Below are 25,199 nucleotides of genomic sequence, written 5' to 3'. Positions count from 1 at the left end.
AAGTAAGTTTATACTAACGTGAATCGTCAAGTGTTTTTGATTTTTTCAAATTTAGAACTAAGCTCATCACAGTATAAAAAATATTAAATGATATGTCAAATGTTAGCATGTGGCGCCGTCACTCAGCGGACAACTTATACTGGTAGATCTATAATCACTGGATTTCAGGGTCTTGAAAGGCAGCCATAGAGCATATATGAAGATGTAGATGACCTGGAAATGATTGGATAGCAGACTCTTGGAGTTTTCAATTTCTTATACGGTAGAAAAAGACGAAACATACATTTATTGCAAAAAATCATTAGATGATTCCTATTTATTGTTGTGAATGTTGACAAAATTATTACATGAATTGTATAGATCATAATTTTTTCCATTTTATAAATTACACTATTGATTTATTCAGATTTCATTTCTTTTATCGAAGTAACTTGCTCCGAATATTCTGTATACAGTCTTTGCCATCTCAAATGTTTTCCTACTAATGCAAGAATATCATCTAACAGGATATGTTTTTGAAGACCCTGCAAAACAAAAATAAAACGATTAAAAATATTGTTCAATAATTGGAACACAACAGGGCGAGGTGACATATCCAAAAAAAAATGAATAAATTATAAAAATTAATACTATCAACTGAGGGTACTCGATGTAGTTTGAATTTTAATTCTAATTGATTTAAATTTTGTACTATTCACAATTACAGTAAACTACCGATTATCTTTAAATCAATTTTTTTTTAATCGCTCGCTTTCATGTTTATGTGTACTATAAGTGCATGTGTTCAGTTTAGATGTTTGAAGCAGGTGTTGGGGATGTCTGGAAAAGCGAAAAAACCAAGATCATTTCTTCTTTCTTTCGACCATGTCCGATCCGAATAGGATCATATCGTCGGTCCCTATTAAAAAAGTCGGATCTGCAAAATGCTATTTTTCAGTACGAGCAATCAAAGATGTATCATCAAATATCCTTTGTGACCTATTGCTTGCCGTAATGAATAAAAATACGGGTTATAGAAACTTTGTATTAACAGATTTCGTTTTTACGAGAAATGTATATTAGCCACTTGCTCAACCAGGTCCATACTCTGACTCATACACAAATTGAAAAACAATGTGTACTTGCCAGACGCAGGATTCGAACCTGGGACCCAAGATGGCCGGGCGGCTTAAGCGTCGCTCTATAAGATCATTTAAGGGAAGAGAAATAAGAAATCTTCCTGTTGATTACAACCAGAAAGGAGCATGGATGGATAGAAGGATCTTTGAAGATTGGTTCAAAACTAAATGGGTTCCAGAAGTGTGAGATTTTCTTAAAAGTAATGGGTTGCCACAGAAAGCAGTGCTCTTAGATAATGCTCCTTCTCATCCAAATGAAAGCATATTGAAAACGGATGACGGCCTTATGGTTGCAAAATTTTTACCACCCAATGTAACATCTTTAATTCAACCCATGGATCAAGAGGTTATCTCATTAATAAAACGACATTACCGTAATAGTCTTCAAAAAAGCCTTCGTAACGAAGATGACGATTTCATTAAATTCTGGAAAAAAATCACACTACTGGATGCAATGATACATGGAGTAACTCAATCTTGGTACAAAATAAAGCCAATAACACTCGTTCGATCGTGGAGGAAAATTCTACCAAATGTAGAAAGTGATTTTTTGGATTCTATCGAGCCTGAGAGAAGTGAAATAGTATCTGAAAGATGTGAGCTAATGGTAAATTTATATGGCTTTGAAAATGTTGATGGAGAAAATATTGAGGAGTGGTTAGAACATGATTCTTGTGATCCAGGTTTTCAAATAATGAGTGACGCGGATATTATTACCAATCTCATTCAAACAGAAGAAAAGGAGTATATTGATCAATGGGAATATGAATATAACGATATAATAGCTCTTCGGAAAATTCAAACTGGTATTAGAAAATCTTTAAAAGATTCCTGCAAACAAACCACTTGATAAATTTTCTTAATAAATAATGAGTATAAAACATGTCAAAATAATTATCTGCTTTAGAAATGTATAATATTATGTAGTAGGTATTTTAAAAAGAAAAAACTCTAGTTCGGCTTATCCGTGTTTTTTGTTTATTCGTGACGCCTCTCCCCACCCCGGATAGTCAGGAGACTACTGTATTAGAATTTAGAATAAATTATGAATGCCATTTGCTAGTAAACCCTTCCCTTAACTAAGAAATAAATAACAATGCTAAAATTTACTTTGATGTTACATACTTTGAGAAAGAAAGAGAGAGAATCAATCAATGTCAATTTATTACAAACAAACACAATATCGATGGTGCAGATCACAAACCTTCTTAGTCAAAAAATACGATTTTACAGTGGAAGGTTAAACCTGATTTATTTGCAGCATAATACGATGAATATGACATAGGAGTTTTAATTAAAAGATCAATAAACTCGGCTATATTTCTCTTTGACATAGGAGGTAAAGTTCAACAGATCCGTTAAATTTGTGCTGATTTTTGATATCATAAAGTCAAAATCATAAAATTTGACATAGAAGGTTTGTGATCTGCACCATCGATATGTTATTTTCAACATTATTTTTTAACAACTCAAAAAATTCAATGTTTTGTGCTAATGATGCAATTCGATGTGGAAAGATTTTTCTTTATACAAACCCACAACTCACCGATCAGGAGCTAAGGGTAGTAACCTCTACTCTAGGAGGGTAGTCACTATAAAATATAAACTGCTAATAAACGTAATAAATCAATATTTTTAATTTCGTGATTACTCACCATGAGAGTTGAGTCCCACATTTTTGATTTCGATGTACAATGACTAGGACCCATAAGGTCGTCTAATATATTTCTAAGTCTAGATTCTGGCCCTGAAATAAAATAAAAAATGGATTAGAATATTTCACATTGGCTGATTAATTAAATTCACTGCAACCACCGATAGTTTTCCTTCTTCAAAAAATGTTAATTCTAATCAAAAAAATTTATTGTGAAGTTTATTCTGAAAAACTTAAAAATAATTGGAAACTTATCAAAAGATATCAAGCTCTTAAAAGAATTTACAGTGCCGAAGCCGAAGTCTTTATTTAATATAATATGATTCAAAGAATGAAGAATTTGTATTATAGAAAATAATATAATATGAAAGCCTTCTAAAACTCGATTTTTCAAATGTTCAATCCATTCATTGTCATAATATTATATTATTTCTTTGTAGATATTCAGAATATTTTGTTTAATAACTCATTAACATGGTGAACGCAGCAATTGCAGAATAAAGGGCCACTCTGTAAACAAACAATAATGAATGTTCCCCATTATTGAGAATCGCGACTACCTAAAAATCATAGTTATATCTCTCCAGCGAACACCATATTCTGCCATCCACATATCTCAAGATATCGAGAGTTCTGTTAAGGTGCATTTAGACCAAACGATCAAGAACATAGAGCGAGAGTTAGAGCATTTTGCCTAGTGAACAAAATCCACAAAACAAGTTTAAACTAAATGAGCTTGAATATAGAACACTGCGAGCGAATGCTCTGGCTCTCTTTCTGTATTTTTGTTCGTTTGATTTAAACTATCATATTTGTTTGTTCACGAGTGCACAACATAGTCGCGTTTTTGATTTGAGTGCAACAATACCTTGTATGCCACATGACACTAATTATACATGATGAATAAAATCTATAATACGAGGGTGGGTCAATAAGTCCTTAGAAAAGCCGACAGGTGGCGCGACTAGTACTGTAAGCGGTTTGTTTTCATGCAGCGGCACTACCGATTCAGTATGCTGCGAAGTTTCAATCAGATTGGTCGGGTTGTTGTTTTTTATTTTCGTACATTTAAAAAAAAAATTTGCTTGTTTACAAAAATGGAGAAAATTGAGTTTAGAGCTGTTATTAAACATTTTAATATAAAAGGGTTAACAGCAAAGGAAATAAAAAATGAGTTGGATTTAGTTCACGGCATATCTGCTCCTTCACTTGCAACTATTTATAACTGGTTAAATGAATTTAAACGTGGTCGTACATCAACAAAGGATGAACCACGCTCAGGACGTCCTGTAGAGGTGACTACACCAGAAATGATCAATAAAATCCACGATATGGTGTTAAGTGACCGAAGATTAAAGTTGAGTGAGATAATTGAGGTTACAGGGATCTCAAAAGGTAGCGTCATTTCTATTTTACATGACAAATTGGGCATGAAAAATATTTCTGCAAGATGGGTGCCGCGTTTGCTCACAGTCGACAATAAACGCAATAGGGTGGTGGCCTCTAAAGCCCTGTTGTCGCTCATGCAACGCAATCCGGATGAATTTTTTCGTCGCTTTGTGACTGTAGATGAAACATGGATACACCACTATACTCCCGAGACGAAAGAACAGTCAAAGCAGTGGATTGCGAAAGGCGAACCATGTCCAAAAAAGGCGAAAACCGTAAAATCAGCTGGTAAGGTTATGGCTACTGTATTTTGGGATGCACGTGGAATTATTTTCGTTGACTATTTGGAAAAAGGAAAAACAATAACAGGGGATTATTATGCATTTTTATTGGACCAGCTAAAAACGAAATTGAAGAAAAACGGCCTCATTTAAACAGGAAAAAAATCCTCTTTCATCAGGACAGCATTATGTTGAGAAATAAAAAAAAAATACAAAAATAAAAACTGTTTTAATGCTTTTTTCTAAGGAATTATTGACCCACCCTCGTATAATATCTATGATTCCATCAAATTTATCACGTATTTTTCGTATTCCACTAGTGAACTTATTTTTTTTTTTTCCGACCATGTCCGATCCTAATAGGATCATATGGGCCTCCACAGAGTAGAGGTTTGTATTAACAGATTTTTGTTTTATTTTTTACGAGAAATGGATGTCAGCCACTTGCTCAACCTATCAGGTCCATACCCTGACTCACACACAAATTGAAAAACAATATGTGTACTTGTCACACACAGGATTCGAACCTGAGACCCATGGCGTGATAGTCCAACAATTAAGCCGCGCGGCCACCGTGGGTGTTGATCTTAATAGTGACAAAAAATGAAAGTTTTCTTTATCTCATATTTTGTGGTATACGAGGTATTGTTTTCTCATGAGCGATATGTATGTTCAGCCGCGAGCAAAGAATACTTTGATGAAACCGCTCAGCCAGAGAGCATGACAAAACGGGAAAGAATGCTCGATGCAATTGTGCTCTCGCTCTAGGATGCGTTTAGATCAAACGAACAAGCATTCTTAGAGCATTCTAGCTAGATGCAGCGAATCTCCGTAGAGTTCAAAAGAATGCTCGCTCGCTCGACAAAAAGCGTTTACGTCAAGAGAATTTCGCTGGAGTGGGGGAAGAACAAACATTCAATCGCTTGGTCTAAATGTTGCTTAATATTTTCACTAATTGATCAAACCGTCAAGTAAGCGACCTCTCTCTTCCGCGTAGGCCCTCGATGTTTCGGCCGATGATGAGCCTTTAGACTTTAGAGACATATTTTAGAAATGATTTTGTTTATGACGGCTTTTGCATTACAAGGCTGAGGTTGTAGTACATGAAAGCCAATGGGTAATACGCATTACCTGCAAACGGAGATTTCACTGTAAACATTTTTACAATATTAATTACATACCTTGCTGTAGTAAATGAGACGCAAGTGCGATAAGCCAGTGTTTGTATTCCGTAGGCGAATTGATTAATTTACTGTTGGCTAACTGTGATTCTAAGTAACTTTGAACGGCTCCCGAATGATAGTTCCTGTGAAAACATAGATATTTATTTAAATAAAATATTATAAAAAAAAAAAAAAGCATATCGTCGGCTCAACTTGTAAACTACTTACAATAAAACCTTGTTAATAAAAACATGGATAATTCAAAATTCGCCATAAATCATATCGTAGAACCATACATTTAATTCGAATTTCGTAATACGAAATGATTTCAGAGTCCTGGCATATAAAAATATTCAATAAATCATAATAAAGTACACTATTTCATGAGCCAGTCATTGAAAATTGTGACAAACTTTTTAAAACATGATAAATTTCTTATTATAAGAAGGTAGGCAATGACATTAATATGGACGAAGCATCTGGAAAATAAAATGACACTCACTTTGTGTCGGGTCTGCCGGATGGCGAAATTCATATTTTAATATCGGTATCCTACGCTCAAATGAACATTCTGCTTGCAAGCGGTCTGGCGACACCGCTGTGTCTGCCCATACAAAATTTCTGACAGTCAGGTTTCGACTCCGCCGTTATTATTGTGTTACAAAATGCCAATGTGCCTAGTTAAAAATTGTAAAAAAAAATCTACTAAACACTCCAAGAAAGATGGGATATCACTTTTCATGTGTTAGTATTATTTATTATTGATAAAATGCCATTTTAAGATATTGATGAATGTTTATTCAATGCAATTGAATGACAGAAACCATTGGACAGACGCCTGTGATGCGTTGGGCTCACTTGCGTCTAATCTCCGAGAAGTCGTAAGTAACCGAGAATCTGTTTCTAACGAATGACACTAATACGCCATTACAATAAAGGTTATATTACTATAAATTCTCGAAGCTTGTATCGCATAATGGAAATGGATACGTCATATGGTCACGTGACGTCTACCTATACATCTGTGAATGACTTTCATGTACAATTTCTCGTGCGCGCCAATATGAAGTGAGTTGTCCATTTAATATGTCATTGAAGGTAGGTAATAAAAATAATCTAGATATTTTATGACCCATATCACATCAGTGGCACAACTGCACTCCACTCAAAGGAAAAACAATAACTCACATGTTTCAGGGCTGTAGGTATTTAATTGTTGATTGTTTATTGGATTTTCACATAGTTTTACTAGATAACCAATGCCAAACAATAAATAAAAAATATTTCGTATTTTTTTATAATTCTAGCTCAACACAATTTGGTGGTAAATACCTACCTGCATTACTTAATGGATTAATGACGCATGGTATTTGCACAGATTTTAATTTGAAATAATTGTATCGGAAATTTGGTAGGCACATCTATGATCGTAAACGAAATTAAGAAACGAAACTAATTTTTGAAGTTAGTGTTTGGACAACAATCTAATGCCAGCGCTCCATTGGCGAGCCAAAAGTCCGAGGACAATAAATCGTCCGATTTGTCTATGCTCTGCTACTGATCAACGAACGAATAAAAAAGTCGAGCTGTCAAAAGTGAAAAGTTATGATTCTCGTAATGTCTTCCGATAATCCTATAATTTTGTGTTATTTATATGTAGACTTGCATAAAATAATATAGCAGTGAAAACAACACAAGTTTTACGATTTATTTTATGAATTTCATAAATACAAATAAAAAAATTAATTGTAAATCTCTCATTTTATAATGTGTAAATTAACAAATTAATCAATGAAAATGTTTAAAACAATTACAGATTTTTTTCCGGTCCGAATGATTGCGTATTAATGACAAATCGAATTCGCATAGTGATCGACTGACGAAGTCTGGCAAAAATATCAAACATGTTTGAAATCCAGCGAGCCTGGTCTGCGGATTAAAAAGTCTGCAGATCTGGGGTGCTCCACGCGAAAAAAAAGTCCGAAGACTGTAAATCGTCTGACTTGCGTGCCAATGGAGCGCTGGCATAATAGCTTACAAAATTCTCCACAAAATGGCATCATTAACTTAGTTTAGATTTTTGTGGACAATGGTATATGCAAAGACCCTGAAGAAATCACGTACTGAATAGGATTCAAAACTCACATCCTTCATATCGTGACTTTACTAATTAAGTTTCTCTCAGTCTTGAATAAAAAATAATTTAATTAAAAAATATCAAATGACAAATTCAAAATCTCACCCCTGCTGATAATGTGAGTGTTGAGAGGCAGCCGATCTACCTCTGAGAGTATTCTGTTGCAGAGTGTTGAGCGGTGCAGGACCTGAAGGTGGGGTGGTTCCCAAACTTCTTCCCAGCACTCCTCGGGCACATCTCCATACCGGGTCGTTGCCATCGCAGCCCAACACCCTGTCAACAATACAAAAACATTTTTTTTTTTATTAGTACGCAATGATATTACACAAGATTTAAGAATGTAGCATTCGTTATTGAACATACTTTTGAATCAAGGAATAAAAAATAGTTTAACTAAAAAAATATTACCAAGTACATAAAAATTAAACATTGAAGAGATCCTGACGCCGTCCATGAATATAATAAATGCCTTACCCCTTTCGCTGCGAGCCATTTTCGCGGGAATTTATTTTCAGTCAACTGATCTGTTAAAACGGTCACTACAGCTAAAACAGATCGATTCCAAAATTAAAAAATAGATTACTAGATGAACTATATATCAGTTATTCCAAATGCACCAAGAAATAAACTATATTCGTTACATTCTCACTAAAAAAAATCGAAGAAAGTGAAGACGCTAAAAATTATCCAAGCTTTGACCGCGCGTTCAAAATGGCGGCCGTCCAGTCTTCACATACATGGTTTCTACACGTACTACCGAGCAATTCGACGCGTTTGTATTTGTTATACACAGGGCTGTGTTGAATACATGCTGCCGTGTAGTTGGTTACGGTCTATGACAGATATATTACTAAATCACTTGTGGAATAATCAGTGGGTTATCGCTTATCGCATTTAGTAAGTCGTAAACTCAAATTTTATTACCGTTTCAAATTCTGAACCTATATTTATTTTCGTCACCATAAAATAATGTTGTCATCCACTTATTCATTAGGATGTTTTGGAGAATAAAACACTAAAAATAATTACCGCACTGCTAAAATACTATTATAATATAATTTATGAGGCGCTATCGGCTTTTTAATTGTACAAAGGGCCTGTCGAATAATCGCCAGGCATGTGAACAGAGCTAACACAGTTTCGTGGCACATAAAAAATATAAATTATTACCCATTATAATAATGTAAATATCAAACATGGAACAATGAACAAAGCCAAACAACTGGAGAGCTGTGCATCGATAAAATATTTTCCAGCATTATTTCTTCGATAATATTATGTGGTAGTGACATTTTGGCGGGTGAAATAATTATTTCACATATATTTATAATGACAAAAAATACTAAAAACAAATCTTCAATATGTTTCTTTCGAGATCACAAATCACTAAGAATGGCTGATATGTCTACCTAAAGGTTTGAACTAATTTTTAAAGCATATTATCCACAAGTGTCTCTTCTAGTTTGGTCAAAAATACGAGATAAAGTCTATGGCATGTTTACATGCCATACGCAGTCTAAGGGTTAATTCATTATCACAAAAAAATAATTGCCAATATTAGCGGAGTTTGAGAAAGACCTAGGATGCATAATTATTAGTAAATTTCCGCATGATTAGTATGGTGCGGTAAAGCACGTTTACAATGGAATCCGAATGATGCAGGATCGAGTCCCGCTCGGTACAAATATTTTTATTAATATGTATGATTCTGAGGTGTTCCAAATTATGTATGTACTATAAAACAATGAGACTTTAAATTTTTTTAATTGAGCCTAATATCTTGTAGAAGGTCTCAACAAAAACTAACCATAAGTGCGGGTGAGAAAGCAATTGGCACGCATATAATCTCCGGAACTTGCATTAGAATAAGATAGAAGACATTATTAATCGACTTAATGAAAATCAGTCAAGCCACAGAACAGCGAGTGTCGACAGCTTTAAATACCTAAGAGTGTACATCGGCATTCGCAAAGAGAGCTTGCTATTTGTACTACACAGGCCATGAAGCCCAATGACAAGTGTAGTGAAACATAAATAAATCAGGCTATGAAAAAACTATATAAATATATTGTGACCTCACTGGGCATCGAACCCGGAGCTCAGGTGAGAGCCCAGCCCTGCTTTGTGCACTGGACCACGAGGGAATTGTTTGTAATAAGGACAGCATACCACGCAGCCTCTTGTTACATCTAAGGTGTAGATGCGACATCGGACTAGCTACAGATAATTTAAGAGTTGAAACTGCCTTTTCTTTAAGCTAACCAGACTCCGGCACTCCGGAAGGCCACTAAATTCTATTAACAGGGTGTATAGATGCTAGAGTGATTTAAGTAGAGACAAAGTAGAGAGTATAAATAATTAACAGTGTAAAATTATGGATTCAACTGAAATTATCACAAAGCCGTTTTTTAGTTATAGTTATTTTAGTGCGAAGAGAAAAGATCTTTGAATAAAAGTCGGTAACAGACTGACCATGTGCACATTTTTCTGCTGTAGATATATCCTTTGCCGTTCGTTAATGAGATCATTGGACTGCCATCATCGGTGAGAGTACAGCTTGATACTGACACTAAAACAAACATAAAAATATATTTAGAGAACATGAAATACATTTTTTCTTATACCCTATCATATGGTGGAATTTGAATCGCTTTTGCGATCCGGGATTATATTCCGACTGGGGTTATTCCACGTTAGTTGTATGTTTTCCATTGGTGAGTGTGTATAGTGCCTGCAGATGCCGAAATAAGAAACCCAGGTTTCAAATAATGATATAAAAATATATAGATTAATTAGAAAACACCAAAAACAACCTGCATCGGGCGTGAGATAACTAAGTGAGACGGGCGGCAAAACACAGGTCTGCTGCGCCATGTTCCACACAGTGAGCGCTGCAGCCGTGGTGATCGCACAGAGGTGAGTACCGCCGAGTTCGGCAGACAGAGAGACCAAAGAGAGGCGAGCTGCCGGCGCCCCCAGGCAAAGTGTACCGACTTCGCGACGACCCGTCTCCGTGTCCAGCGTGTGGAGAGTTGAGTCTTCGCAGCCAACACAAATCCATTTAGCATCGCACGCGATACTATTACAAGGGGATCCTGTGAGATGAAAATAATTATCGTTGAATTAAATAATATGACACGGAAGAGATATAGATAATGTTTACAGTTGAAGAAATTGATAATACAATTAAGTTTTAATTAAGCAGAATAGCCAACCTAGAAAACTTTCCCAAATTGGATCGTTGGATGCTGAATTTCCGGGTAGAAGTTGTATTTTAGACAGTTTTCCGTGTGGTGTGTTGCAAGCGTTGTTCAATACCTGATGAAACAATAGAAGAAAAAAATTATATATTTCAGTCACAGATGGAACATGAAATGTTTAAGCCGGCTCTCACATCAAAACTCCTCTAGTCTATGTGTCGAAAACGTCGATGTGACGTCATCGTTATTCACAAAACACATGTTGCCAAATGGAGCTCTGCAGATTGGTTGAAAGCGACTGTTTCGTTCGAAAAAAAACATCTGCTGTTGCAATCGACAAGTTGCATGCTTCTCGGGCTCCGAGTCGAAGACGTTAGTCGCGTAAAAAAAACACTTATGAATTGGTCATTCCCATACCGGCTCGCCGCATTCAAATATAGGTTTCAAAGGCTATGTGCGACTGTCGCTAGGTAGATGTGCGCGGTCTTCACAAGCAACACTGGATCGCCGTTCTCGGAAGGTTTCATTTATGGCTGTGCGGCACACGAGGCGAATTTAGATGTGAGAGCCGACTTTATGTAACAACTAGAGATCATAAATAATTTGCTTATAGAGTACAATGTATTTCACAGTGAAACCTTGATTTTACATTTGCTGCCATGAAAATAAACAATGGCAGTACATACCTGTCAGTACCTGAAAAAATAATTGTGAAAATTCATTGTTTTTTTATTTACACAATCATAATTAGCGCTCACCAATTATTATTTATTGTACATATATAGAAAAACGGTTTTTCTTGAAAACAAAATTGTATTTTAACCCTTTCGCTGCGAGCCATTTTCGCGGGAATTTATTTTCAGTCAACTGATCTGTTAAAACGGTCACTACAGCTAAAACAGATCGATTCCAAAATTAAAAAATAGATTACTAGATGAACTATATATCAGTTATTCCAAATGCACCAAGAAATAAACAATATTCGTTACATTCTCACTAAAATAAATCGAAGAAAGTGAAGACGCTAAAAATTATCCAAGCTTTGACCGCGCGTTCAAAATGGCGGCCATCCAGTCTTCACATACACGGTTTCAACACATACTACCGAGCAATTCGACGCGTTTGTATTTGTTATACACAGGGCTGTGTTGAATACATGCTGCCGTGTAGTTGGTTACGGTCTATGACAGATATAATACTAAATCACTTGTGGAATAATCAGTGGGTTATCTCTTATCGCATTTAGTAAGTCGTAAACTCAAATTTTATTACCGTTTCAAATTCTGAACCTATATTTATTTTCGTCACCATAAAATAATGTTGTCATCCACTTATTCATTTGGATGTTTTGGAGAATAAAACACTAAAAATAATTACCGCACTGCTAAAATACTATTATAATATAATTTATGAGGCGCCGTCGGCTTTTCCATTGTACAAAGGGCCTGTCGAATTGTGAACAGAGCTAACACAGTTTCATGGCACATAAAAAATATAAATTATTACCCATTATAATAATGTAAATACGAGGGTGGGTCAATAATTCCTTAGAAAAAAGCATTAAAACAGTTTTTATTTTTGTATTTTTTTTTATTTCTCAACATAATCTCCTTGGAGCTCAATACACTTGGTTAAACGTTTCTCAATTTTTTTTAAACCGTCAGAAAAATAAGTTTTCGGAAGGTCCTCAAAATAAGCATTTGTCCGATCGATGACTTCTTCATTTGAAAAAAAAACGTTGTCCACTTAGCCATTTTTTTAAGTTTGGGAAAAGGAAAAAGTCACTGGGGGCTAAATCTGGCGAATACGGTGGGTGGTCGACCAATTCGAACTTCAATTCTTAAATTTTAGCCATTGATCGTAAACATGTGTGAACACGGGCATTGTCCTGATGAAAGAGGATTTTTTTCCTGTTTAAATGAGGCCGTTTTTCTTCAATTTTGTTTTTTAGCTGGTCCAATAAAGATGCATAATAATCCCCTGTTATTGTTTTTCCTTTTTCCAAATAGTCAACGAAAATAATTCCATGTGCATCCCAAAATACAGTAGCCATAACCTTACCAGCTGATTTTACGGTTTTCGCCTTCTTTGGACATGGTTCGCCTTTCGCAATCCACTGCTTTGACTGTTCTTTCGTCTCGGGAGTATAGTGGTGTATCCATGTTTCATCTACAGTCACAAAGCGACGAAAAAATTCATCCGGATTGCGTTGCATGAGCGACAACAGGGCTTTAGAGGCCACCACCCTATTGCGTTTATTGTCGACTGTGAGCAAACGCGGCACCCATCTTGCAGAAATTTTTTTCATGCCCAATTTGTCATGTAAAATAGAAATGACGCTACCTTTTGAGATCCCTGTAACCTCAATTATCTCACTCAACTTTAATCTTCGGTCACTTAACACCATATCGTGGATTTTATTGATCATTTCTGGTGTAGTCACCTCTACAGGACGTCCTGAGCGTGGTTCATCCTTTGTTGATGTACGACCACGTTTAAATTCATTTAACCAGTTATAAATAGTTGCAAGTGAAGGAGCAGATGTGCCGTGAACTAAATCCAACTCATTTTTTATTTCCTTTGCTGTTAACTCTTTTATATTAAAATGTTTAATAACAGCTCTAAACTCAATTTTCTCCATTTTTGTAAACAAGCAAATTTTTTTTTTAAATGTACGAGAAACACACAACAACCCGACCAATCTGATTGAAACTTCGCAGCATACTGAATCGGTAGTGCCGCTGCATGAAAACAAACCGCTTACAGTACTAGTCGCGCCACCTGTCGGCTTTTCTAAGGACTTATTGACCCACCCTCGTATCAAACATGGAACAATGAACAAAGCCAAACAAATTTACTGGAGAGTTGTGCATCGATAAAATATTTTCCAGCATTATTTCTTCGATAATATTATGTGGTAGTGACATTTTGGCGGGTGAAATAATTATTTCACATATATTTATTTATAATGACAAAAAATACTAAAAACAAATCTTCAATATGTTTCTTTCGAGATCACAAATCACTAAGAAAAAATACATAACACTAACGTAATCATAATAATTAATTAAAAGGTAAATAAAAATATTATCGATGCACACTTTTCGATGCATGACCAATGTTTTGTTTTGATAACCCTGGTGACGCATCTAGTACACCCGTCTTCGCAATGGCGCGCGATTCAAACAACTGAATAACGAGTATTCTTTTCAAAAATATATTTCCTTGTGTTTTACTTGACATTTTTATGATCTGTTGCCTGATATGTCTACCTAAAGGTTTGAACTAATTTTTAAAGCATATTATTCACAAGTGTCTCTTCTAGTTTGGTCAAAAATACGAGATAAAGTCTATGGCATGTTTACATGCCATACGCAGTCTAAGGGTTAAACATTCACTTTCGGGTGGGTATGGTTTGTCACAAATTATTACTATAATTATAAGCAGTACAAATTTCATCTACAATATAACATCTTACACTAAACAGATCATGATTATAATTATCAGACAATCATATAATATAATGGTATTTTTTCAAAGACCGCGGACTGTAAACACATCACTGAAAAATGTACGGTACATGAGATGTACGTATGTAAACATTTTAGTGTGACCCTAGACTACGACATTTCTAACTTGACATGAAATATGTATATTAAAATCAATTACATACAAATATGATAATATTATGTTATAACACGATTCAGATAGATGTTATGTAGTATGTGTCCTATTTTTAAATTATTTAATTGGACGGAATAATCAGGTACTAAACGAGATATTACATCGTCTCTTGTTAAATCGAGATCTTGTTAAAAATCATACAAACTGGTTTCGAGTAAATTGTGACATCGTATTCTTTGACCTTTTCTTTCAAATCAACAATGCTTTTCTTTGCTGAGACATTATTTAATCGGGCGTAAAAAAATAAATAAAATAACAAACTTAATTCATCTCAAAGATGTCATGGATTGAATTGAAAATGTACAAATAAATTGGATTTTTAATTATAATAGAATTTTGAATATTTCAAGCGTAAATAACAGAAAATAAAAATCTAAAACTGGGAATTAAACATACTAAAATGAATCGGGTTGCAGAAACTACACGCAAATAACAGAAAAATTTGACTTCCGGGCATGTAAAATCAGGATTCCATTGTGTGTCATACCTGAACTCTAAATTTTCCAGCATGCCTGACTATGGGGCCTGCTGTTCCGAGGGTGGGTCTGGCGAGCCTGCCTCCCGTGTCTTGCAGAGTGACTGTCTTTACGGTGTTATTTTCCTGCCTGTGTTTCGTGGGGCTCAGTCTGTGTTTCTTGGAAACGTCATCCACTTTCGGACCGGGGAGAGCATCGCCTCGTCTTTTCAAACGGTTATCTAGTTGACTGCAAATAGAAAATAGTTTAATAAACTATTTAGGAATGTAACATTCTTACATTAAATATACATCATTTTAAAACACTTTTTCCTTAGTTTATTTATTCCTAGTTTGAGGACTTCATTCGACCCTAGACCCCCCGCAAAAACAAAGTTGCAATAGCCTGAATTATTGTCTTTTAATAATAAATGTATGTTTCTTAGTAATTGAATGGAGTTTTACCACAGAACAGATAATAAAATACCAATAGGCTATATTCAATACGCCGCATGGTGTAGCAGGATTTTGAATGTGTGAGTGTCCTACGAAAATGAAGCACGCATTATGCACGTGCAATAGTGTGTGTAATACACGGACATTAAATGAGCGTAAATGCATAAACCGAGAGCAGTTTTTAGTATTTGACGTTAAACGTATTCCAGACACGTGTGTAAGTCTAATCCGGATTCATCCTTACTCGAGTCGGTTACCTGCTATCGCCTTACCCGTTGTGTATGAGTTCCCTGAGTTTTACTAAGGAGATTGGAGTATACTTTTCGTGTAATTAATCATCAATAAGCTTATCCAACATACTTATCGGGTGGAGGTTTCGTGACTCCGATAAAAGTGTTGGGCCCCTGTGATGCTGGTGGGGCAACACTGGCGTGATTGCTGACATTAGGAATGGTGATAATGTCGTCCCGCTTCTCCACGATTATTTTACTCTTGGCCTGCGATGAACTGCTGAAGCATCCTTCTGTGTTTGTGGCGTTTGTGAAACTCTCACTGGAACAATAATTAATAAACAAAACAATGTTTTATTTTTCTACTTCCTCAATATAAATGACACAGATCTATTTAACTGATACGGTGAGCAGATAAACATGGCTACAAATACCTGGGAGGGGGGGTGCATATCACGGTGGATGGCAGTTTACAAAGAGAGCTCAATATCCAAAAGAGAATGGTTGGAGCAATGTTCAACTTCATGCAGAACGTGTGGGACTCACGACTGTACTCGCTTACATTTTGGTGGTGCTATTTTACGGTAGTGAGTTATGGCAACTGCAGTAGCGAAGACTCCATACTAGATGATTATTTAAACCCTACCTTCGTAAGAAAAATAATTTTTAATTGCATATTTATTTGATGTATTTAAATAATCACTTATATTCTATAAAAATTATTTAATTTGCCAACGACATCTGTCACATATGTAGGAATGTATAATAAATATATACAGATTACTGTATGTGAGGTATGGTGATGTTTTTTTGTATGGACTTTATGTCACATGACCTCAGCCTGTCTATCGCATTGTATGGAATATAGTAGGCTCCGATCGCCAAGCCTACAAACCTTTGATTATAATATTAATGTCTATGACTGCAGCTTTGTCTAAAAAATTAATAATGAAATAATTCAAAAAAATAATTTCTATGGCAATTAATCACGTATAAATAAATATAGAATGTTTATAAAAATAAAAATATTTTATCTAATGATTTTTGATATTATGTATAAATATTTAGGAACATAATATGTAATTTAAACTCATCGCTCGATTTCATGTCGTCAATTAGCCATTGAAATTTCATCGAATTAGTGTTTAGTATCACTAGCATTAGTAGTAATATCGTATTATCTTCTTATTTCCCATAAGTATACCTGACAAGTGTGCTATTTTTCTCAAATCTCCACAGCCTACCTCTTTCCGAAAGTCACCCTTTGCCACTGGCATATTGCGCTTCTAGAATAGATGCGATGGTATAAGTTTAGGAGTAACGAGTAGATAAGAGAATGGACGTACACTTTGAGAGTGAAGGAGTGATATAAGACCTGGTTCGGCAAGACATTTTCATCTTGGTGAGGTCCTGACGAATAAATCTCAAAGAATAAAGCGCAAATTATATTATGGTGCATGTCCCGGACAATCATGTGATGTTACAGTAAACTTCCGCTAACGAGAAAAAAGTGTGTAATGGCATTTTTCTTGGTGTTTAAAATGTTATCAGACTGATGCTCCCATCCCTTAGCACATTTTGAACCTTTAAACTAACATTTTTAATTGGCAAAATCTGCCGAAATCACCAGAACAACAATGAGGTCACCTCTAAACGTTGAACTGCACTGCATCAACCTGTCATGTCAAAATCACGTTTTTTTGTTTTAAGTGGTTAGCACTATGTATTTTCTATAAGAATGTTGTCTATTATCTATGGTCTGCAGGTTGGTTTCTGTTCAAAATATTATCTATGGATGTCATGTCGCAAGTAATTTTAACGTACGCACACGTAGAAACTGTTCAAATTAATTGAAATTAGCATGAATAATTAATAATAATTCAAATTACTAATACATTATGGTTGGCACTCTTCATCAGTGTCATTCTTCAGTGAATTTACGGAGATGGTGATCCTTCAAAATATTCTGCAAAATGACGAAACCATAGACTAAACTTGTCGCCGCGACAGCATGACAATAGGCGACATGTAGGCGACATGCACCTCAATTTGATCAGAACATTAGTGTGTATCTTGATTAAAATGATATTTCAATGTGAAATTAGTCACAGTTAATTTCATCATTAGCCTTAGTAACCATATTTTCAGCTCCACTTTCATTATACATAAGGGATTCATCTTTAACACTCACATAAGGATTACCAACTTGGTATTGTGTGTTCAACAATTTGTTGTGTTGCCTTGGTTACCAGTTGTTGTGCTCAGATATCAAAATATCGATATGTCAGTCAAGATAGTATCGGTTTGACTTACTTATGATCAGATGGATGATTAAGAGGAATAAACATCGGAGTGATTCTGCGTTTGCCATCAGATGTCCTCGTCTCTATCTGTCGGTTCATGGGTCGGACGGGAGATACCAGAGATGGGGAGCTGATTGTTGTGTTCACAGGAGTACTGACGGGTGTCGGTGTTTTTTCGTCGGCAGAATTATTGCTGTTGCCAACAAACACCCTGGAACAATTCAAACATTGTACTGAAGTTAGGAAACAAAAGAAATAATATGTAACTTTTCAAAAAAAATTGTTATATCCATAGATTTGCCAGTGGGAGGATTCTGAATAAACATATTACCATTTTCTCATTTCAAAAGAAACTTAAAAAGTACATTCACAACAAAACAGATTTTCCTGATTTTAAAGACTAAAGGTCACATTAAGAAACTTTTGTACGTAAACTGGTTGTTTTCCATTCACCCAACCCGCCTTTTCAACAACTCTATTAAAAAATTAATAATATCGAACGAGAGTATTTGATGGAAATTGAATTTGCTATATAAACAAAAATTAACTGTATTCGCTGTCAGTGTGTATTTCCCATTAGTGAATGGAATACAGTATAACCTCGTTTTTACGTGCCCGGAATTCACGTTTTCCCGGCAATTGCGTGTATTTTTTTCAGTCCCGATGTATTTCAGTACATTTAATACCCGCATTTACGTTTTTCTTTCCCGCGATTTACGTCGGAAATATTCAAAATATGCGAGTTATGCGTGCTTGACAATGATTGGGTCGTGACATTCGAACGGCGTAAGGTGTTTGGAGGGAAAACTCCGTGTCTTCAGAACGGCGCACGGTGATTGGTCGGCGAGCGACGCTGTGATTGGCCCGAGTTCGGCGCAAAAATTTAAATTGAATGTTGTTTTTTAATAAAACGTTATTTTTTTAGAAACATAAAACTTAAATGTTCTTTCTTTCAATACCCCCCTTTTACATTTTCCCTCCAATTAGGTTTATTTTTTTCAGTCCCTTAGAAAACGTAAAATAGGGATTATACTGTAGTAAAAAATTTAAATCAATTAAATGTCGACAGCAGAAAAATTGATTCTCACTTCAATTTGGTGTCAGTAGGTGTGGTGACATTTTGGACGATCGCCTTGGAGGCGTCTTTCTTCTCCAACTCTTCGCGCACTCGCAATATTTCCGGACTCTCGACCAGGAGATTGGCGGAAAAGTCGTGGTCTGAAGCACAAGCTAGAGATTTCCCATACATTTTTTCATAGAGAGCATTCTGAAAGTATGAACAAAAAAACTTAAATAATAATTATAAGAGATAAGATTTAGAATAGAAACCTCTAACTGACAGGTGATAAACTTCTTCTCCTTTGGTACTAAAGCCCGGAGTGAACCTTGACAGTCTTAGGCAGACTTTTCCACTCTGCATAGTGCTCCGTTATTCTTCTCCAAGGTCCAAAACATATTACAAGTCTATGTTAAGATAAAATTTAAAAAATCCAAAATAGACAGAAACATGATATTATGCAGTAGTAAAAAAATATTGCGGAACAGTTTAACTTTGGTGCGTATACACTTCTCAAAACACAGGGAGAATTTGATTAATATTATGGATTCTATTCCTAACTTCACTTACAGTAAATTTAGCGCCTAGTAGTACTAGTAATTCGGCGCCGCTCCGACTATGACTTATTTTCTGTCAAAACTATTGAATATGCATAATTTGAAAACATCTCATGCATATACACACTAGAAAAGTTCATTTTGTAGAAAATAATATGACACCCGATGGGACTTGAACCTGCATCTACTGGATTCGCGCCAGTATGCTTTTCCAATTAAGCTACAGGCATCTTATTGAACTTCGACAATTTTAACTAGTAGTTGTTACATGAAATGCTTATCGAATTGCGTTATAATGATCGGTTTTAGTATATTAAAATAAGGTATGTATCAATTAATTCCTTAATTATGACATCGCGGATCACTCCATTATTTAGTTTTTATAACGTACTAGACTTGCTAATAATTTAATAAACTATTTCTTTTATTCAAAGAATAAGATACAAGATTTGAGAATATAACATTCTATATACTGAGTATTTGAAAACATCTCATGCATATACATACTAGAAAAAAATATGACACCCGACGGGACTTGAACCTGTTTCTACAAAATGATTTTTTCTAGTGTGTATATGCATGAGATGTTTTCAAATTATGTATATTCAGTATATAGAGTGTTACATTCTCAAATCTTGTGTCTTGTTTGTTGAATAAAAGAAATAGTTTATTAAAACTATTGAACTCCATGTTCAATGTATATTTATGTACTTTCCTATTATAATCCATTATCTGGATTATTGATTAAACAGACCACACAGTCCATCTGCAAACTAATTTGATCAGTGTTCTACTGTAAAAGTTGTTTTGACTTATGATACTTAAGGCTACACCTCAGCTGAGGTATGGTCTAAAAAGATCGTGACTAGGCGATGCGCGGAATGCGGGTTGCGGGTGCAAATGACGGAAGCCGAACGAAATATAATTTGTCATAAAAGTTCAACATGCGTCCTTTTTATGTTATGTTTATTATTATATTCGTAATAATAATAGTATATTCATTGAGATGTTTTCTTTTTTAAGTACATACGTAAAGTTTTTTAGTTTTAAGAATATTTTAATCCGACGCCATGACAAAACGAATCGACGTGCAGATGCCTCGACTATCGCTCTCCGAATGACAACGCGGCCGTAATTTCGTTCTACATACAGTTGAAAATTATTTGCCGTTTCACTTATATGGGCATTTTCGCCAAAGTTTGTACATTGCGTTTTTGGCATGTCCCATGACTTTGATTGATTTTTTCATAGTTATTATATTATAAAATGTTGGAAAGTTATGTACTTTTAACATGCAAATTTATTAATTTACTCTATTCAATCAGTTAAATACAACTATCTGACCTGTATATATTTTTAATTGATTATTTAGATCGAAAGGTAGTGCGTTTTTACCATGTCCCACCCATAAATTCAAATAAACAAAGTCTAATTTCGTCATTAATTTTGAGTGTGTAAAATTAAATTCGTAGTGTTTTCAACAGCTTACATTATATATTTTTGGAAAATATATAGTTTTTTCGTAAATTTGTACCAATATTGAAAAAAAATCACGTTTAAAGTGTGTCCCAGGATATTTGAAAAAGTGGAACTCCACATTCCGTTACCACGATTTTAGCATGAAGGCGAAAAATTTTCACTATAAATATGTTTTTTTTTAATGTAGCAACATTTTTGTATAACACTGATCGCCATGTACACTTTAAATTGTTGGTGTGTGTCGGTATCGCTATCGGAACAGGTTGCTTTCTGGGTTGGTCATTTAAGAAGTTCCACTACTGTTACCACGATTTATAAGGTAAGAAAACACATATTTCTATTTCACATACTACACATATGGAGCTTATCTTTCATACTACAGATATAATAAAACATATCGCAGGTTTAACAATAAAACTAAGCTAAATTTTGGCTTCAAACACTTCTGAAACAGAATCCGTTACTTCCATTCCGAAACTATATTGGTGGTAACGTATATGTGGAATGTAAAAGTAACGAAATGGCATGCATAAAGTTGGGTTTACAGTGTGTGTTTAGTTCTTCATAGATTATAAAAATTTTATTTTGTCTGTTCGTATGAAAAACAAAAATATTTTCATTAAAAAATATAGAAAATAACCTGACTATAATATAATAATATAATAAAGATTAAAAAAGTATGTGATATATCTGAATACGCAAAAATAGCGCACATAAAAGTATGGAGATAAAAAAAAACAACAGAAGGAAAAGAAAAAACACCAGACTGAAATAATTGCGAGACAGGCACTGGCTCTGTCATACTCTTTCTGTTATACGCCACCAAAATTTTAAAACTTCTCCATACATTTTAGGCATAGAAATTTATAAAAATGTATGAAAAAGTATTTTTTTGTCACGTTTAACAGAAATGTGTACTCGATTAGATTTAATACCTAGAACTGTAGGTATTCACGAAATGTCAGAAAAGTACGTCTTGATTACAATCAACCTGTATAGCTACATTTTATGTTGATGAATACAATTAAATTTCAAGACAACATACAGTCGAACTTGGTTATTACGAGGAAGATGGGACCGACTGAATTTGCTTGTTATAAGCGTTACTCGTTATATCAGAGAATAGGTATTTTTAAATGAGCATGTCACATTACACAAAAAGTCGAAAATAAAAAATTTGGAAACCATCGTAAAAATCCCCGAAACGAGCATGGCATTCATAAACTACAAAAGAAGTTGTTTATTGTAATTAACGCTGGTAGGTACCTACGGACTTCACAAACCTTGGATTTTTCAACCATATGCGTGGATACTTTTTTATTATTGTCGGTGAAACACCAATAAGGTAGGTACTTAGACACTTTACTAGTGTCATAAACGTAATCCGACCCCGGCGGCATCCTGTCCAATCGGATTTTATTGCTTAGGGTCGAAATGTTTTAAAACGGTCGACACATTAACAGTATTTTAGCTCGGTATATCCGATAAGTTGCTCGTTATAACAGTGAAAAAATTAAATGTATGGCGAAAATCATAAACCAATTGTCAACAAATGTTTCGTTATTACATCCGAGATCTCGCTATGTCCGAGATCGTAATAACCGAGTTTGACTATAATTATTTTCGTAAAAGTTATATACTCCGTGCCGCGCTAGGAACTCGCGTCTGAATCCCTTGCTGATTTTTTTTTCATATATTGTTAATTTGCTTAAAAATATTTTTTATCTGAGTTACAAATAATATAAATGCCAAATAAAGTTATGGTAATGTATAGTGTGTCAAAATTATTACCTACCTTATTTTACAAGTATTGTGAAATTTATTATAAAATATATCTATTTTAGTGATTAAGTTTGATTTGTTTTGTTATTTTGACGCACGTTGAATATTTATCTGTCTATCAAAAAATTCAAATAAATTTCATAAAACAAAAATTTGTTTTTATGGTAACATGTAACTTAAGCTTTACAAATTACACTCCGTTACCATTTCGTTCCATTCCGAAAATGTCCCCAAAAAAGTTGAACGTTAACTATTTTTCATTTGATTATTAAATAACGAAACTTATTTATTTTTCCAATAAAATTTAGTAAAAGTGATTATTGTCTTTAAAAAAATAGCAGAACGAACATTGATTGGTTTTTTCAAATACTAAAGGAAAAATGCTCTGCCATTATAGACATAGGGTAACGGAGGGGAACGAAATGTGCCCAAGAATTAAAATTCAATAATATTTTTTGACTATTTGTAGTTTTATTTTGAAGTGTATGGTTTTTTTAATCTAATAGAGCTCTTTTAAGTGATAAAAAGTGTTTCATTCATGTTTTAAAAGCTAAGTTTCGTAGTCACGGAACGGAAACTTATTATGCCCAATTTCATAATAAAAATGATATAAATATTGTATTAATCAATATTTTGCTGAAAAATTGCTATCACCAATTCAGCAATAGAACAAGGAATCTGCTAGCTATATAAAAATGGTTAATTTGAGTGAAAAAATAATATTACCCAAATTTCAAACATGTACAAACTTTGGCGAAAATGCCCATATACACTCTTAATGTGACAGATTTTTTCAGTAAAAACATAATTACATAATAATATAATCAAATTTCTATTAATACCAACCTTTTCTTGCATTGACATAGGAAGACCAATTTCTTTCTTATTGAATTGAATGCACGCCACTGTCCCATCCCAACTACATGCTAAAAGACTCAAACCTAAATGAAAGAATAATAATCAAAATAAATTATTTATTGTGACATCTGAAATACAACAATAATATTTCAGTTCGCAAAAGGAAAAAGAAGATAATAGCCCGTTTACAGACCTACAACCTTATCTAAAGAATGGATGGGGTAGTCACCGTCGAAAACTTCCCAATTAAGACACGCAGCTGGACAGAATCTGACATTCGAATGACGTTTTCAAAATGGCTTCCATATGGTAGTTCGAAGTTTCATTTTTAACCATTCTTTATGTGTTTATGTGGGACCAAGTCCCGTTGACATGGTTCACTTTTGAGGATCATCGCGGAGGAATCATTCATAGTGACCTGTGTAAATGCACATTCATCCTCGAATCATCGAAAGTGGTCATCCGGAATCGAAATAGAATAAAGTTAAACATGTTCTACTTTTTGATCACTGCGGTGATTGCAAAATTGGTGCACTAAAAAAAAAACACTGCCCATGCCATGCATGCGCCTATGACTACTGTAATCATATTATTTACATAAGTACGTAAACTGTCATTCTGAATTGAAAACAAACCGGTTACATAAATATTCCCATGATATAACGTTGCATTACCCATGGTTTTATCCATCAATGCCTTTTTTTCCTATTCTTCATCCTCTCTATGAAATGTCTGCATTCATACAACAAATATTCACTAATTGTTGGAATTCCAGCCTGCACTGTTATTTCAGTTGAAACCATTTTAAAATGATTTGAGTGTTTCACTTTCGGTGACACGTGTAAATAAGCAGTATGCAATTCCCTACGGATGATCATGCGCAGTGACTTGTGTAAACGAGCCTTTGGATAAGTTTGTAGGACTGTACATGTGCATGGATTTACTGCTGACAGTACGTATTATCATGGCCATAATAAGAAATTGCATGTGTAAATACGTATTGCCGTGCAAGCTGCAAGATTGCATGCATGGATCAAAAAAGTTCAGCGGTTTCTGAATTTTCACATGATAGTTGGAACTTGCCTGCGCAGTAGAATGATGGTGGTGAACCTGCCAGAAAAAAATACGAATTACACAGCGCAGAGCATTTTGACGTAGTAAATTGCACCATACAATGACAACAACGCGGCTCGCTTACGCTTGAAGAATGAGATTGAGATTGGCGAAAGAGTCATAATATTTTGCATGTAATCAGTTATTATCGCGATAGTTTAATTTACACACTATTGGTGCCAGTAAATTCATGCACGTGTACAGGCGCTTTAAGTCCAAAAATATTACTTTCTAAGAGATGGTTGATTTTTAGACAACTTTGAACTCTTGTTTCTATGTGGAAT

At 34.6% G+C, this 25,199-nt stretch overlaps 1 protein-coding gene across 1 annotated transcript in view; it reads right to left on the bottom strand.

The window, feature by feature from the left end:
* Positions 1–268: 268 nt before the first annotated feature.
* Hira (histone cell cycle regulator-like protein) overlaps positions 269–25,199 on the bottom strand; it is a 36,054-nt gene continuing 11,123 nt past the window's right edge. Inside the window, exons 8-19 of the mRNA XM_085958240.1 lie at positions 23,791–23,885; positions 19,158–19,336; positions 18,080–18,280; positions 15,897–16,088; positions 15,114–15,330; positions 10,958–11,060; positions 10,556–10,837; positions 10,215–10,311; positions 7,848–8,015; positions 5,624–5,748; positions 2,774–2,865; positions 269–524 (exon numbers count right to left, since the gene is read on the bottom strand). Coding sequence (XP_085814366.1) covers positions 399–524; positions 2,774–2,865; positions 5,624–5,748; positions 7,848–8,015; positions 10,215–10,311; positions 10,556–10,837; positions 10,958–11,060; positions 15,114–15,330; positions 15,897–16,088; positions 18,080–18,280; positions 19,158–19,336; positions 23,791–23,885 — 1,877 coding nt within the window. The 3' untranslated portion in view covers positions 269–398. The remainder of the gene's footprint in view (positions 525–2,773; positions 2,866–5,623; positions 5,749–7,847; positions 8,016–10,214; positions 10,312–10,555; positions 10,838–10,957; positions 11,061–15,113; positions 15,331–15,896; positions 16,089–18,079; positions 18,281–19,157; positions 19,337–23,790; positions 23,886–25,199) is intronic.

This window comes from Rhyacophila brunnea, unplaced genomic scaffold, assembly GCF_057557595.1.
Source record: "Rhyacophila brunnea isolate RB1 unplaced genomic scaffold, BYU_Rbru_1.0 scaffold_7, whole genome shotgun sequence".
Taxonomy (NCBI): Eukaryota; Metazoa; Arthropoda; class Insecta; order Trichoptera; family Rhyacophilidae; genus Rhyacophila; species Rhyacophila brunnea.
This window is presented reverse-complemented; position numbering and strand designations above follow the sequence as displayed.